An 18,262-nucleotide genomic window follows, 5' to 3' on the forward strand; every position below is an offset into this window, starting at 1 on the left:
GTTTAATTTAGCTTCTATTATCAGCAACTTATGAGGTATATGCTATTTGAATGATAAGGGAAATATTCACCCATTCTAAAAAAGTTTTAAGTTGATATTAAACATTTAATTATCCATACCTAATATAAATTTCCAAGGATCAAAACCAAAAATTTCTTAAAAACAAAACCCAGGAAATGTAAAAGGCATAAAAGAAAATTAATTATGTCATTATCTTGAGGAAACCACCAATGCTAATATTTCTGTTTTTCCTTTTTTTATTCATTTATTTATTATTTTAAATATTTGTTGAAGGTCTACTCTGTGGCAGATCTGCTAAGTGTTGAAAACATAATAATGAGCAAAAACACAGACTGTCACAGACCTTACAGCATAGAACTGCTCAACATATATGGTTAAACACAATTCCAGTCTCCTAGGAGTTTTCAATCTTTCTAGGGGAACAGATATTCATAAGTAATTCAAAGCAGAATACAATGTGAGCTTCAAGTAATGAACAAATTGCTGTGGAAATAGGAAATAATGTATAAAAATACACACCATACTATATTTTAAACATATTTATCTCTGTATAATTGACTCCAAAATATAGTGGTACTTGGATATTTCATCTATCACTTATTCACTCATATACACTTATTCAATTAAATTCTCATTAAGAATATTATTTGCCAGCCATGGTGGTATACACCTGAAATCCCAGTAGCTCAGCAGGCTGAAGCACGAAGATTACAAGTTTGAAGCCCATCTCAGCAATTTAGTGAGGCCTTAATCAATTTAGCAAGACCCTGTCTCAAAATAAACAATAAAAAGGGGGCTGGGACTGTAGCTCAGTAGCAGAGCACTTGCCTAGCACATGTGAGGTATAAGGTTTGATCCTTAGCACCACATAAAAGTAAAAATAAATAAAATGAAGACATACTGCCGGGCACTGTGGCACATGCCTGTAATCCCAGCAGCTCTTGAGGCTGAAACAGGAGAATGGAGAGTTCAAAGCTAGCCTCAGCAATGGCAAGGCACTGAGCAATTCAGTGAGACCCTGTCTCTAAATAAAATACAAAATAGGGCTGGGGATGTAGCTAAGTGGTTGATAGCCACTGAGTTTAATCCCCAGTAACAACAACAACAACAACAAAAAAGTATGCTGTCCATCTACAACTGCAAAAAAATTTAAAGGGCTGAGGATGTGGCTCAGCAGATAAATACCCCTGGGTTCAATTCCTAGTACAAAAATATATATACATGTGTGGATAAATATGTGTGTATGTATGTGTGTGTGCATGTGTGTGTGCCTAGAGCATGCTACACAAGTGTTCTACCACTGAGCTACATCCTCACCCAAGAACACTTCCAATTATGAAAGCTGAAGTTCATTTTCTGTTTTATTGGCACTGCACTATAGCTTATTATGCAAAATAATATCAAGATAACCGATTCCTTAAGCCCATCCTCAGCAATATCATTAATACATAACTAAAACAAACATTTAGCCTCTGAAGAAGAAACAATGTAAGTCTCACTTACTGAATTATGTGGAACAATGTCTTTTAAGGAGCATGGGTATGCTAATGGTGGGATATCTTTCACCAGCTCTTCAATATATGGTTCAGACTTCCTCAGAACTGGACATAAATCATTTAGTACAACATGCTGCTCAGCAATGTGTTCTGGTCTTATGTGGGTATCACCAACTCTAGAAGGAATTCAAGTAATATTCACTGAAAGTATGCTTTAATCTTGTACTTGCTTTCTCCCTTTTTAAGGTATGCATTTCTAAGAATAATTTCCTTCAGGTAAATCTCATAGAAAGTTATATTCCAAATTTGTGCTTTCTTACTATATAGAATTAATTTAGCTTCTATAAGCACAGAGACTATTTTTATCTACAGAATTAAATCCCAGTTACTTTTATTTGAACTTTCAGATACTCATTCAGTTTAAAAAGGAAAATGACCCTGTATTCCCACATATAGATCTATTCATTTTTAAAGCTATGACCATTTAAAAAAGTAAAAATATTATAGTTCATGCTGGTCCTTAACACAGAACCATTTCATTTTCTTTTCCTAGATCTAGAAAACATTTTTGAACATCTAATGTGAGTACATTAGACAGTATGGTTTTTTAACATCATTTAATCAGATTACAGAAATATGATTAAAATTTTACTCAACCATCCTGTGGCAAACCGTAACACTTTAAAGGATAAGCTCCGAGCATTATTTTCTGCTGTGAGGTAACATTAGAAAAGTACTTAAATTTGGAGTACATCACGTGAGTAAATATATCATAGTGAATTCCACTTTTATGTATATTATAAAGCACCACTTAAAAAATAAATAAAGCACTGGGGTTGTAGCTCAGTGGTAGAGCCACTTGTCTCGCATGCATGAGGCACTGGGTTCGATCCTCAGCACCATATAAAAATAAGTAAATAAAGTTACTGTGTCCATCTACAACTAAAAAAAATATTTAAAAAATAAATAAATAGAAGGAAGACCAGTAGAGTCGGGAAGGGGAATCAGGATAGGAGGAGGGAAGGGAAGAGGAAGCACTGAGGACTGAAACGGAACAAATTAAATTCTATGCATGTATGATTATGTCAAAATGAACCCCACTATGTGTAACCGATGTGATTCTGCAACTTGCATTTGGGGTAAAAATGGGAGCTGATAACCCATTTGAATCAAATGTATGGAAGATGATATGCCATGAGCTTTGTAATGTTTTGAACAACCAATAAAAAAATATTTAAAAAAAAAATGAACCCCACTATTACAACTGTAATGCAATAATAAAAGCATTTAAAAATTGTAACACACAAACTTGGGAGTACATCAAAAAATTCTTTTCCCAAGCTCCTCATCTAGTAATGTTGATAAAACAATACAATTTTATTCATTTAGTAACAAATTTCATAAGCAAAATAATAAAGAATATGATTTGAAAGAGAAGAATGACAAGTTACTTCTCTTTACCCTTTTCTAATCTCCTTCATTCTTTAATCTGCACCCAACAAATATGCCTAAACAAGCAAGAAACATATAATAATCACAAAATATCTTACCCTGTGACGATTAGGACTTCAGAATTTCCAAAATCTACCATGAATATCTGTATTAATGCAACTTCACGAACTGAGAATTTGGTTGGACTACAGGGTTTTCTAATATTTTTACTTTCTATCGGAATTAATTCAGTGATAGTTCCTCGACACCACATTCTATTTTCAATACTGTTGACAAATATTCTTGCACCTAAATAATGTGGGAGACAAATTATTACCAGTGTTAAGACAGATATCTCAAAGAGCTCTAATTTAGAAATATAGCTTAGTTCTACACTAAGAAGTCTTAACTCATTTATTTACTGATGGTATAGTATTGTGTCAAATGCTATGATAAGAATATAAAATAGTTTATTATGTAACTTACAAGCTAAATGAGCAGAATACCAAGTCAGTAGTCAACAGATGAGGAACTGTTTCATGAACTACATTAATATAAATAAATGAAACTGTCTTGCACATACACATATGTATACCTATAGATATACACATAGTAAGGTTTGTAATAAGGAAAAAACAATTATCTTTTCTTAGTATAGGATATTGAAAGGAAACAATGAAAAGGCAACATATAAAATGCCCAAATTAATTAATACTCAATGTCATTTAGAGAAGGAGAGGATGAACTAAGGATGGGTCACAAATTAATAATCTGAAATAACAGAAGATGGAGAAGGAAAAAGGCCTGAATATGAATGCTTAGAATGGGTCGACAATGTTCTCATTCTTTTATGTTTGAATCCACTCATTCCCTACAATAACCCTCTGAAGGCAGTACTTCCACCACAGTGTGGTTTGGGGGCTCAAAAATATCTTCAAGTGTGGCACTTGGACAAGCTGAGCTAAGAAACAGAATCAAGGTTTCTTAGGCAGGTGCAGTGGTGCACCAATATAATCCCAGCTACTCCAAAGGCTGGGGATGTAGCTCAGTGGTAAGGCACCCCATAATACCTAAAAAATAAAAATAAAAATAAAACAAGGTCTCTAACTTTCCCTTATTTTTCCCTCAAGTGCTGGAAGGGACTCTCTCTCTAAAATTCCCTTATCTGATTTGAGAAAATTTCTCTTTGTAATCTTATCAGATAATCAGGAAAGATTAATCAGCAGAAAAGAGAGGAGATTTAAGTTATCACCTTGCCCAGCCAGGCTTTTCATTATTGTTTGGAGGACAGGTCCCAAAGATTAACTGGGAGACTTTGCATAATAAAACATCCTTTGTTGCAACTGTTCCTCATTTGGTTCTTTCATTGAGCTTCATGTTTTGCACAGCTACCTTGTACATACGTATATTAATAAATTTGTTATGCTTTTCTCTAGTAAACCTGTCTTTGGTTCTTTTGTTTTTTGAGGTATTGGGAATTAAACCCAGGTGCTCTACCACTGAGTTAGTCCTTTATATTTTAAGAAAAGGTCTCAGAAGTTGCCCAAACTAGCCTTCAGCCTCAGCCTCCCAAGTTGCTGGAATTACAGGCATGTATCACCATGCCCAGCTAATCTGTCTTTCATTTTATGGATATTGGCCATCATCATTTATGATAGACAGGAAAGGAACTGCCCCCTTTTCTACCTATCCAGAGGCAGTGTGGTTGCTATCCAAACATAGCAACCACTTGGTTATTTATACAAGGTAGCAAACAGAAACCTGGTAGTCCTGAATCCCAGTCTCTTAACAACTAAGCTACAAATTGATAAGCCTTGGTCATTCATTATATACAGAAGAATGCTGTATTCCTCTCTATATATGTTATAAAAACAGGATGGCTGAAAGGCACATTGGGGTATCCATGTAATTTTATTTAAGTTTTCCTAAAACATTTGTTTGGACTTCAGATTGTCAGTGATCCTTCTCTTATTTTGATGCAATCAACATTCTTTTAGTTTGAAAATATATTTTATACTATGCACTCAATATTCTTTTAGTTTGAAAATATATTTTATGAAACTATTTTTGCAACAGATAAAACGTCAAGAAAATGTTTGCTATTCTTTATCATAAGGTTCACATGTAGACCAAAAGATATTCTTACTTGCTAGAGCCCCATCACCTTTATTTCCTTTTCACTAATTTCTCCAAGTATAAACAAGGACTCAAGTCAACTATATATATTTTGCAAATAATTATCATCAATACCTTAAAAATGAAGGTTTTAGTTTTCTTAGAATATTTTTTGAATCTAAACTGCATTCTTTTGGACATGTATGAAATTTTAGAGAACTATATATAATTATGAAAGCTAAGTTTAATACTATATTTCCTTTCTCTTAGATACCAAAAATGAAGGGATTTTTAAGTTTTAAAAGTATTCATTTTTGTCAGAGAAGTATATGACGATACTATATTTCTGATATTCTGAAGAGGTATAGAAACAAGCTGAGAAGTAGTGACCATTTTAAAGAACCATTATAAGGCTACACAGATAATACTTTTTTTTTATATTGGTCACCTATAGGCATTGAAAAAAATGGTCCAGTAATATATCAAAGAAATCAGAAGAGTATAATAAACAAATTCAATCATCAATGTTACTAGGAAAATACTTGTAAGGGAAGCCTAAAGCATGGCAAATTCAACTATGCTTAGAATTAAATAAACTGTGTTTACTAATTACCCTCTGAAGGGCCCTAGGAATGGATGCCCCACAGGCCTCTTGAATCCTACTGAAGTGTTCAATGTTAACTCCAACATGCATGCATACAAAGCAAGGAACTAAAACAACAAAGAATCAACTTAAACTAAAAGGGCAACCTACATAACCTGTTGTGGGTCTTGTAAATTAAAAAGCAATTCATTCAATTACACAATAGAGGTTTTATATATATATCTCACTCTACAAATGTGCAACATCCAATTTAAATCTTTGGCTAACTTACCTAAATAATTTATGTTAAGTAATTCCCAAACTTTTATGCTTAACTTGAAGCTCAAATCTTTTATAGCAGGTCAGTGTGGGTTGAGCAAATATGACAATATTTACATAAACTTAATTTTTTAACTTATAGTGATATTTGATTACCTAGCTCCAAAATGTCTGAAGGATCAAGATGTAAATTCTTATTGCAAATTTGATTCACCTTCTTCTCCAATACTGTTGCATCTTTTATTTGTGAATATTTCCGAATATAGAAGTGGCAAGGATGTATTACATGGCTTACAAAAACTAGCTCTGGACAACCTGAATACAAATCAATATTTAAAAAACATTATTAAAACATGAAGCTAGAAGAGAATTCATAAATGTGAACAACTGCCATGTCTGCTAAAGGACGATGTGTCTACAGGCACTGAAAATCTAGAATACTTGGGCCCCATTAGAGAGTCTAAATCCAAAATGCCTCACAGAACAAATGGATCACTTTCAACAATGAATTCTTTAGCAACCTGAACTGCAAATACTTTATTCAACTTGCAAAATATGTGCTTTAAGTGAAATCACAGTTCATATGGTAGGCTGATTCTCAATCCTGTTCTGTAAATTCACTTTATTATAAAACTTCATGGTTTATTTATGAACCTACCTGAAACTCAGAACCTTATTAATAATGATTAGATTACTAGGCTAGCCTACAAAAGCCAGATCAATCCATACCATACCTAAAACACCAATATAGCTCACAGCACCCTGAATCCTAAATCATATAAAATAGGTTAGAGAGAGATGTAATAATGTCTGGTCAAAGTACTGAGCAGCATTTAGGGAACTATAGGAGAGCTTTGGCAAAGGTTAAACAGATAAAGGTAATGACACTGAACACATTTTTCTATAAATAGAAGCAATTAAATCAAGTGTTTCTACTGATACAAAAAGATCTCTGAAGGAGCTGGGTGTGGTTGCACTTGCCTGTAATCCCAGCTATTTGGAAGACTATAAGGGAGGAGGATTGAAAGTTAGAAGCCAGCCTAGGCAATTTAGCAAGGCTCTGTCTCAAAATAAAAAAGGATGGGGATATTTCTCAGTAATAAAAAATTTGTCTAGCATGTGTTAAGCCCTTGGGTTCACTCACCAGTATTGGAAAAAAGAGAAGAAAAGCAAGAAAAAAATCTCTAAAGTGTAATGTTAAGGGAGCAATACCCAAAACAGTATGTATAGTATGCTATGTCTTGTGTGTACTACTTTTGTATGCATTAAAAAACGACAGAAGGAAAAGAGGAACTGAATAAAATAGGAATAGGGTATGGCAAAGTGTCACAAAAATACTTTTATTTCTAAGGATTATTTTTTTGGAATGAATTAATGTATGATTTTTTAAAACAGACTAGAAGGCATGGAATTGAAGAGAGGTAACTACATTTTAATCCTTGGCTAACTTACCTAAATAATTTATGTTAAGTAATTCCCAAACTTTTATGCTTAACTTGAAGCATATATATAACAGAAATTAAAAAAATATATAAACTTTAACTATGTAACATAGCTTACCAAGAACAATACACATATTAAGGATAGGATAAAAGAGATAAATATATATATATGTATAATTGGGGTGACAGCTGTAAAATAAGAATTACCACACATAGAGCAAACTACTCCATTAAGCTCAGACTTGTTACAATACCTGTTTTTGATCCAAAAGAAACAGTTGACTCTTTCTGAAGAGGTTTTTTGGGATATCTAGGAGTCTCCGTAAGATCATCTGTGAAGCAAGCTTTATCAAAATAGGTAAAGACAATTGTACTAATTTTGTTAACAGTGATCTGCTAGTGTTTAAAAAGCTGTAATTAAATTGGCTAAATACTTGAATCCCTTGTATAAGTAAATAAAACCATGATACGCTTTTAGAATTCACTGATAATTCAGTGATAATAATACAGCAGAAAGAAGAATGTGTGCACTGTTTTTTTTTTTTTATATTTATTTTTTCCTAGTTGTAGGTGGACATAATACCTTTATTTTATATTTATGTGGTACTGAGGATTGAACCCAGGGCCTCACACATGCCAGGCAAGTGCTCCACCCCTGAGCCACAACCCCAGGCCGTACTATTGAGGTTTAAAAAAAAATTTTTTTTTAGTTGTATATGGACACTATTTATTTATTTACTTACATGTGGTTCTGAGGATCAAACCCAGCGCCTCACACATATGAGGCAAGTGCTCTACCAATGAGATACAGCCCCAGCCCCTTGTTTTATTTATTTATTTAAAAAATTTTTGCATTGAAAATGTCATTTTGGAGAGTCACCCAATAAAACCAATGTTTTAAAAAAATGTTTTACATAGAAGTACATGGAGTAGCATTTTGCTTCCATGTTAATGGGCGAATACCAACACTGAAATCTAATCAAACAATTGTGATAGATTTAAGTTATAAAATAGTTGACATAAGCTGCGTATCTAGCTCAGTAGTAGGGTGGTTGGTTGCCTAGCATTTGAGAGGCCCTGGGTTTGATCCCTAGCATAAATTAATACATAAATAATAGAATAAAATATAAAATAGATGGCATGACACTCATCATAGCTCATCCTAAACAGATTAAATTCCAAGTTTTGAGAGAAGCTGATCTTAATACAAGGACAAAGTAATGAAACTATGCCCCCAATTTACCCCTCTTATTCATTTATATTTGTATCATTCATATAAAGTTTATATGTGGAACACTGAAAAGGTCAAATATCCTAACTTGATCAAATATTAAATTTGCATCCCAGAGATTAGCTATATTATTTTATTAAAAATAAAAATTACCCTAACTTTGGAAAATGTGGAATCAATAGGTTTAACTCATAATGAGTATATGAGGAAAAGATTATGGTGGCCGGGCGTAGTGGCATGCACCTGCAATCTAGTTACAGAAGAAGCTTAGGCAAGAGGTTCACAAGTTTGAGGATATCCTGGGCAACTTACCAAAACCCATCTCAAAATCAAACAAAAAGGGCTGGAGTTGTAACTCAATAGTAGAGCACTTGCCGGGCATGTGCAAAAGAACTGGGTCAATTCCCCAGTTACCCCCTACCCCCATATACACAAATACCTTTCCTGCTAAGTATATTCAATTGTTTCTAATTTTAGAGAAAAGATCCCTTCCCCCGGAGGTTTGTTATATTCTCAACTCACGTTCTGGGTTTTCTTCAATAATTTCTTCAATTATCACGTCAGGACTAGATCCCATTTGAGGGAGCACAGCAACCGTTTTAGAGGATGTGACTGCAATGACCTCTTTCTGTGGCTGGACAATCTCTTCTGAATGGACACCACTGGTCTCCAGTTGTAAAGGAGGTGCTGGTGCTTCACTGGTTAGGACAGACACATCAATCTTTTTGTTTTCTAGTGATGAGTATGTAACATAAGAAAGTTCCTTTTTACTATTATATTTCTTTTGAACACTCTGTTCAACTTCATTTTCTTGGGGATAATATCTGTACAAAAATACAGAGGACAGCTACTTTAATAGTCACCTTCAAGCCATTTCCTTTCCACATGACAACTGATTCTGAGACACAAAAAAAGTTTAGTAATTTTTAGTAAATTTATTGAGTTACATAACCACTGCCACAAACTAATGTTAGAACACTTCATCACCCAAAAAGAAACCTTTGCCTGTTCCAAGCCTCAACCAAGCTCCAGAGTTTTAAAAGGTCAAGAAGAGATATATAATTATTGAGAAGCTGAAAAAAACTTCATATAGTTATGTCATAATAATCTGATTCCTCAAGAACAGTGGATACACATTTTTAAAAGAAGTTGTTTTGATTTAGCTCAAATGTTTGATGTAAATTATGTTAAGATGATTTCTTCTTTTTCATTAATTGGCTTAAAAACAAAGTGTAAGAAAGCATGCAGGATACAAACCTGAGCAAATTACCAGAAACTTCCTCCAAGGCTAATAATTACTATTAATCTGAATCCTATGGGTATGATTATTTCTAGCCACTAACCCACAGCTGATTATCCATACTATTCAGTATTTTTCTATGTTCTCCACATATTCAGATGATTTAAGGCTATCAAATCTATTACTATAAAAATTTTAAAATGAGATGAGACTGAGTCTCATAAAACTTGTATTTAGTTAATCCATGATGGTTCTAATTTCTTCATAGAACATAAGGACCAAAAAATCCATTCTAATTTAGCTATGACACACTTATCTGTCTCTTCCAAAAAAGGGCATGAATTTAACATGAAAAGTATAATTACACACAATGAATAAAGGTACACCTTTTGAGAAACACTTATATGTAAACAACACCCCTTTTCAGACCTTATTGAGATTTTTTAACACTAACTATAGCTTGTAGAACACTACTTTGTTTTATTCTCTTTCAACCTGTGCCTATGCCCCCTCACTTTAGTTTTTTTGTACTGCTTTAAATTTTTAATATATTTCCCAACTTATTTCAATACCTGCTCTCACTGGGCAAACCCATGGCTGAGTTGCCACCAATAATTAGGAGAGATAACTTACAGTGGTATAAAATCAATACAAGATCACCTAGTTTTTAAAAATACCTTTATTTATTTTTATGTGGTGCTTAGGATAGAACCCAGTACCTCACACGTGCAAGGCAAGTGCTCTATTACTGAGCCAACCCGGCCCCATCAACTAGTTTTTAAGTTGTAAAAAAATATTTGAAGTAACCACATTCAATGTACATAAATATCTAAGGAACTATTGAATGTTAAAGTTGTTGATTATCCATGGGGGCAGAAAAAGAGGCAAATAAGGGGCAGGGAACAGCTTTGTAGCTCCTCATTCCACTAAAATCTTGGAAGACAGGCTGGCCAGGAGCTACGTTTGCTCAAAGCCAGTCTTGAGGGAGATAAAGGAGACCTGTCTGTCTCAATTCTACATTTTGCAGGGCAGAGTTGGTGGGCTCAGGGGCATGGAAATATTTTATAAGAGAAGGCAGAGTGGGGCAAAAGGCAGGAATACACACACACACACACACACACAGATTTAACTAACCAGCAAATATGTCAGTTCAGCTTTCTTGATGTCTGTTCTCATCAGAAAAAGTAGGGGATGCAGAAAAAGTTATCAGGAAGTTGTTTTTAATTTCATAGGGGTCTGTTTCAGGGTCATCCAAGCACTGTTTGGGGGAAGATGCTATTGGTCAAAGGACTGATGTTCCAGTTCCTCTTGCAAGGTATAGAGAACCCACCCTCTGATGTAGAGGACTGTGGTAGGCTATCTCAACCTAAAGCTGTTGAACTACTTCATTATTCTTTTTTTCCTTTTATTTCAAAGGAAATTGCAAACAATAAAACTTTTGATAATTTGGTTTCTCACTTCTGTCTTGGTGTTGTAAAAAAATGTCAACATAAATATTCTAGTTTGTATTGGTAATTACATTTGCTCATTAAGTTAACAAACTGGCAGTCTGACTATACGTCAGTTTTGTGAACTTCACTAACATAAATTCATCAGATTTAGTGTTAGATATGCTTGTTTTCCCAGCCTCCAGGACTGTGGACCAGATATTTATGTTCCCTCAGTAGTGAATGTAATACTTTTTTGGGCGGGGTGAGGGGATTGAACTCAGGGGCACTCTACCACTGAGCCACATCCCCAGCCCTATTTTGTATTTTATTTAGAGGCAGGATCTAACAAGTTGCTTAGCACCTCGCCCTTGCTCAAGCTGGCTTTTAACTTGTGATCCTCCTGCCTTAGCCTCCTGAGCCTCTAGGATTATAGGGGTGCACCACCACGCCTGGCTATTATGATGCTTTTTAGGGGAACATCTTCCTTGAAGACAAACCACCTACAAATGATTAAATTTATTTTCTTTTAGGGAGTTTCTAATAGTTTGACTGTTACTAAACCCAGAATCAAACCAACATCTCTTCTTAGATTTCAGCACATGTACCCAAATGCCTTCTAAACTTTTCTCTTTAGAAGTTTGGTGAATAGAAACTCAACATTTATCTGCTGTTTATCCCCTTCCTACTTAACTTTTGTTCCTGTATTCTTAATCTTGGTGAATAAAATCACAATCCATCAATTTAGTCACCAGGGCCAAACCTATGAACTATTGGTGAGGCTTCCTTTTCCCTTGTTCCTCACATTCAAACATTAATGTTTTACAAATAATTTCTATTTAGCATTTTCATAATCTATTCTCAATCCTGATCCAGTGCTACTACTTAAGTGTGGGTCCTCATTATCTGCTGAATCTACTGATGCAACTGCATAACCGATCTTTCTCTTCACTTCATATTCTCCCAAATAATCCCCTAAATGGCTACCACAGTTATTTTTCACAAATATAATCTAATTATTTTTACTTTCATGTTTAAAATCTTCTAAAGGCTTTCTACTGTCTAAAGCTGAACTTTCCAACAGTACTTTTGGTAACAGTGGAAACGTGCTGCAGTGCTTAATATGGTAGTGCTATGGTGTGAAGGTCAGCTCCAAAATTTGTGTTGAAACTTAATCCTCATTATGGTTGGGGAAGTGATTAAATCATTAAATCTCCACCCTCTTCAATGAAATTGTGCCTTATTAAAGGACTAGAGGGAACCAGCTTAGCTCCTGCCCTGCCCCCTTTTTCCTTTCTTGCCATGCTCAGACACAGCATTTGTTCCCTTTCTGGCCTCCTGTCCTTTCTGCCTTGTGAGGACACAACATTCAAGGTACCATCTTGGAGGCAGAGACCAAGACGCTCTCTCTCTCTTTTTTTTAATATTTATTTATTTTTTTTAGTTGTAGTTGGACACAATACCTTAATTTTATTTATTTATTTATTTATTTTTATGTGGTGCTGAGGATCAATCCCAGGGACTCACACATGTGAGGCAAGCACTCTGCTGCTGAGCCATAACCCCAGCCCCCCCAAGACTCTGAACTAGAGTCTAAATCGACCAGTGCCTTGACTTTGAACTTCCTGGCCTCCATAAATATGAGAAAATAAATTTCTATTCTTTATAAATTACCTACTCTCAAGTATTTTGTAATTTCAGCATGAATGGGTGAAGACAGGTAGCCATTAGTACATGTGGCCAGCAAACACTTAGAATCTGGTTTGTACAACCAAGGAACTGAGTTTATAGTTTTAATTAATTTATGCTTAAATTTAAGTAGCTCACATGGTTAGTGGTAATCACACTAGGTATGCAGAGATCTAAAAAATAAAGTTCAAATGCTATCATATAGCATACAAAGTTCTTAGAATTCAGTTCCTATGTATCTGGGGATATACAGAATGAAATTGTGTGCAGTTGTCTCAAAGTAGGATTTCTTCTTTTATGTTTACCTCCTTTTGTCCTTTCTACTTGCTGTTCATTTTTTTTTTTCACAGATAAGGGAAAATAAAATCTCTTTCTAAGTCCTCTGTTACCCCTTCCTTTGCAACCCCACTAGCTTTTGCATACACTGTCAAAGAAATCACACATTTGATCTTTTACATGTCTGCTTTATGCAATATAATTTATCCAACATTTATCTCAATATTTGGGATGTTAGCACCTAGCACAAAAATCAATGTTCAATGCTTACTGACATTAATAATGAATCTTACAAATAAAATTTAAACACATATATCATTGAATACTGATCCTTTCTAGGTCTAGGTCTTTTAAAAAATATTATACATATAAGTTAATTGTAGGAACTATCTTAGCTCTTTATTTTTCAGCTTTTTAAAATCATACTACTCTAAACATCGATTTTCCTCTTAGATAACACAGGTACTATTAGACAGTAATGACATGTTGCCATTCTTAACAAATACTTACTTTGTTGAGTCCTCAAAGTCAAACTTTCCCATATTGTTGAACATGCACATAATCTCACTACAATTCATATTCAACCTAAAATAAAACATTAGCATATAAATAAATGATCTCTTCCAAGTTTATTACGTTTCCTAAACAGAAGTCCATTGCTGACATTAAAATAACTGATTTCAAAGAAAACACTCAAGTCAAGTGTTATGGTTTAGATGTGAGGTGTTCCCCAAAAGCCCATGTGTGAGACAAAGTAAGAAAGTTTAGAGGAGAAATGATTGGGTTAGGAAAGCCTTAACCCAATCAGTGAATCAATCCCCAAATGGGATTAATTGAGTGGTAGATTAAGGATGTTGCTGGAGGAGATAGGCATTGTGGGACGTACTTTTAGGGTCTATATTTTGTAGCTAGCTAGTGGAGTCTCTCTCTCTCTCTCTCTGCTTTCTGATCATCATGTGAGCTCTTTCCCTCTGCCATACTCCTCTTCCACCATGATGTCCTGCCTCACCTCAAACCTCAAACCCCGAGGAATGGAGCTTATGCTTACGGACTGAGATCTCAGAAATTGTGAGCCCTAAAATAAACTTTTCTCCTCTTAAAATTGTTCTAGTTAGATCTTTTAGTCACAGCAACAAAAAAGCTGACTAAAACAACAAGTGTAGTGGCACATGCCTGTAATCTCAGCTACTCAGAAGGCTGAGGCAGGAGGATCACAAGTTTGAAGCCAGCCTGCAATTTATGGAGGCACTATCTCAAGATAAAATATAAATGGGCTAGGGATGTAGCTCAGTGGTAGAGTGCTTACCTAGAATATCTCAGGGGGTTCAATCCCCAGTACCACAAAAAAAAAAAGGAAAAAAAATAACATTTAAATAATGTTTTAATATTTAAAGTTATAATTATTTTAATTTGGTTGCTAACTTGGGAATCATATTCTGACCCAAAATTTCAAATTATAATTGCTTGCTATTTTGGTAAATTCAGTCTCTAATGCATTTTTACACTTATTATAGTCTCCTGAACCATGACTTATTCACCTGGGAGGGTTCCTTGGTTTTAAAGAACTAACTTGTGACAATTCACTCTCAGATGTTAACTTCAAAGTCCGGATAATCTACAATCAAAAAAGAAGTGTTGTTATTCATGTGTGAACTTTCTTTTGTCACAAATACTGCTTAAAGAGTAAGATTTTAGAAGGAAAACTTAGTTATTTCTTTAATGTATTCAAAATGTATTCAAGGCTTGATTTTGGGTACTTGAAGGAAAGAATGCAAGAAAATGTTTTTCACTTTTACCCTAAAGAAATTTAAATTTTTCTGAAAGTATTTATTAAAAGATAACAATACCAGGTACTGGCTAATAAATGGGATACAGCTATACAATTTCTGCTCAGACTCATTTTGTATTTGTGTTGTTATTTTCAAACATTCTCTCTCTTCTTTCCTTCATCTTCCTAACTAAACTAAGAGGAAAGACCAAATTTTATCACTTTTTTCACCACCTAGTGCCTCATGTGTAACACACAGGAAATTACTCTTGTTGTTTTTCAGAATTATAGCTGGAGGAAGGCCAGGCCAAATTAGATGGTGTCAAACTCTTCAACTTTCTTTCAAAGTTAGAGACTTTGGAGGCAGGTAAACCAATGGCTTCTATTCTATACCTCAATTGAGTCAAAATATTTGATTATATATGGGAAATGAGACCCGATGACTCAAAGATTGATACAGCAGGATCTATACCCTTAGAGAATGATGCAGAAATCAGCAAAGAGGATATATGGTGAATCTTTTTCTGTCAAAATATCTTAAAAGAAGATGTTTCTATTTTTGCCCAATTCTGCCCCCTAGGCAGAAGATTAGATGAAAGAAGATATCTGATGCAACTTGTCTCCTGACTTACACATTCTGGGAGAATTAAGGGAAAAAAATTAATATGATTTTTAAGATAAATTTTAAGATAAGACTACAATCTAGGCTGGGGGTGTAGCTTAGTGGTAGAGCGCTTGCTTAACACGCATGAGGCACTGGGTTTGATCCTCAGCACCACATAAAAACAAATAAATAAAATAAAAGTAAATAAAATAAAAGTAGTTGTCCATCTACAACTAAAAAAATTTAAGAGTACATCCATCCCTAAAATGTTTATGAGAAGAAAACAGAGTTTCATTTAGTTTACTTCTCCTATTTATTCTTATTTTTTATTCAGGTGTCCTAGAAACCTCGCTATAGTTTTGACCTTAAGTGTCTCCCAAAGGTCCATGTGATAAAGGATTGATCCCCAGTGTAGCACTAGTAAGAAGGAGAACCTAAAGGGAGATTTTAGGTCATTGGGGGTGTTCAGTCAAAGGAAACAGTTTAACCACTTTCTCTCTTTTCCTTCCTGGCCATGCAATGAGTAAGGTTTTGATTTGCCATGTGTTCTCATGGTCATCTGCCACCATAGGTCCAAAAGCAATGATACCAACCAATCATGGACTTAAATCTTCAGAACTCAGCCAAAATACAACTTTTTTCTTTATAAGTTTGATTAACTCAGTTATTATCATAGTGACAGAAAGTTAACACAAACCTTGACTTGCATCTCAATGTTATGCTAACTTGCTCTCAGATCATTTGCTATGAAGACCTTATTGTCCTATTTTCCTAAGTGATTAAAAAATAATAATAAAATGCTAAAAAAATAAAAGGTTAATTGTTTATCTTAAGAGTTTAGATACCTAAGAATTCTAAATCCATGACAATATAGATGGTCCTTGACTTTGGACAGTTTGACTTGTGAATTTTCAACTTTAGTGTGAAAGACAATATGCATTCAATAAAAACCATACTTTGATTTTTTAAATTTGAATCTTTTCCCTACACTAACAATATGTGATCAGATTCTCTCTCACAACGTGGGGCAGTGACAGAAAGTCCCGCAGTGATGAGAATAAACAATCAACATTCTATAGTGTACTGTGTTGCTTAGCTGCACTGTTCAGTCAGGTTAATTTAAAAACATTTTTGACTTATGATATTTTCAACTTAGGATGAGTTTATTAGGATGTAACCCCATTGTAAATAATCCCATCATAAACTGAGGAGCATCTGTATAGGCTAGGATAATCTGAAAAAACAAATTTAAATCTTAAACACCATATTCCAAAGCATGTAAAGTAAGTTGCACAGAACTAATTCAGATTCTAAATTATTAAAATTACCTGATTCAGGTCACAGTATGTCCTCAGAGAAGGTGCTGATTTTAACTCTTTTGCTATCTTCATAGCTGCATCCAAATCATTTTTTTTCTCTTCAATGTAGCTTTTAGCCATTATTAAATTTGATATATAATCATCTGTACTTCTTACAAGTTCTTCACACCAGTTTTTTTTCCTTCATTTAAGACACCAGAGTTATTTCACAATATTTCATAAAAATTAAAAATGAATTAAAAGCATTTGAAAGGGTAATTTCACTAGGTGATGAATTTAAATAACATGGTTAAATGAGGCATATAATAACTGAACAGTGTCTAAAAGAGTAATTTTATTGATAAAACAACATAATAGCATGGTCAAATAAGGGACTTAAATCAACTGAAATTTATTCTAGTTGAATAATATGGACATGTAGAGAAAAAAGGAGGGTTTTTTTTCTCTATATATACATTTATTTGCTACTGAAAATTAAAACAGCACATCAAAATTTCTTTTTATTGCAACTCAAATTCTTGAAAACCAGAAAATCTAATTATCTACTCTAATTATTACACTCTAATCAAACTATCCAATATTCTCTTTACATCTCTTCCAGTTCCTGAGTTTTATTTCAGATTTCAGGCTTTTAAAATCTCCAGGAAGACTTAAGACCTATTGGTACTTCTTTGAGTCAAACAGAAAAGTAAAACTAAAGTATATTGAAATCATTTATGCACATTTTAACTGCTCAGATTCCTTATAAATTACTGGAATTAAGGCATAAAGGGATCCCTAACACCAAAAAAAAAGATAAAAAGGATGCAAAAGAATAAAGACATCACAGAACTCATACATAAGCTATTCAAAATCATTGGTATGCAGTCTAAGCATAGAAAAGTGTGCCTAAAATTACCATCATGAAGAACAAGTACAATTTATGCCTATATTGACTCTGTGTCCTAATCATACCCTATTCTAGCATTCTCAGAAGGATCCCATCCATGATATACAATCTTAAGGAAGTTCAGAGTGAATCACGAAGTGTACCATTCAAAAGGAGGGTTTTTAAAAGAATATAATTATTATGTCACAAATGGATCTGTCACAGAATCAGAGGTAAAAGAAACTCTAGGACCCTCTACCCAACACTAAGAGAAATCCTCACTGAATCTATCCTGTAGTCTGTTGGGCCCTTACAAAGATTATCTATACTCACTTTTCACAAGGATATTCCAGCACACTTAAATATTTCCAACAAAAGATACAAATTACATGAATATAAAATACAACTTTAAAACAGACATCACCAAAGTAGAATTTAGTTATCAATCAACTATAATGTCCAAAAATAATCAG

At 34.0% G+C, this 18,262-nt stretch overlaps 1 protein-coding gene across 2 annotated transcripts in view; it reads right to left on the reverse strand.

The window, feature by feature from the left end:
- The window catches only part of Rnf17 (ring finger protein 17), a 108,373-nt gene that overhangs the window by 56,270 nt on the left and 33,841 nt on the right, over positions 1 to 18,262 (reverse strand). For both annotated transcript variants that reach the window (XM_076872418.2, XM_076872417.2), the window contains exons 7-13: positions 16,931 to 17,102; positions 14,769 to 14,845; positions 13,741 to 13,815; positions 9,121 to 9,422; positions 6,082 to 6,240; positions 3,068 to 3,257; positions 1,525 to 1,693 (exon numbers count right to left, since the gene is read on the reverse strand). In XM_076872418.2, coding sequence (XP_076728533.1) covers positions 1,525 to 1,693; positions 3,068 to 3,257; positions 6,082 to 6,240; positions 9,121 to 9,422; positions 13,741 to 13,815; positions 14,769 to 14,845; positions 16,931 to 17,102 — 1,144 coding nt within the window. The remainder of the gene's footprint in view (positions 1 to 1,524; positions 1,694 to 3,067; positions 3,258 to 6,081; positions 6,241 to 9,120; positions 9,423 to 13,740; positions 13,816 to 14,768; positions 14,846 to 16,930; positions 17,103 to 18,262) is intronic.

This window comes from Callospermophilus lateralis, chromosome 12 (assembly GCF_048772815.1).
Source record: "Callospermophilus lateralis isolate mCalLat2 chromosome 12, mCalLat2.hap1, whole genome shotgun sequence".
NCBI lineage: Eukaryota > Metazoa > Chordata > Mammalia > Rodentia > Sciuridae > Callospermophilus > Callospermophilus lateralis.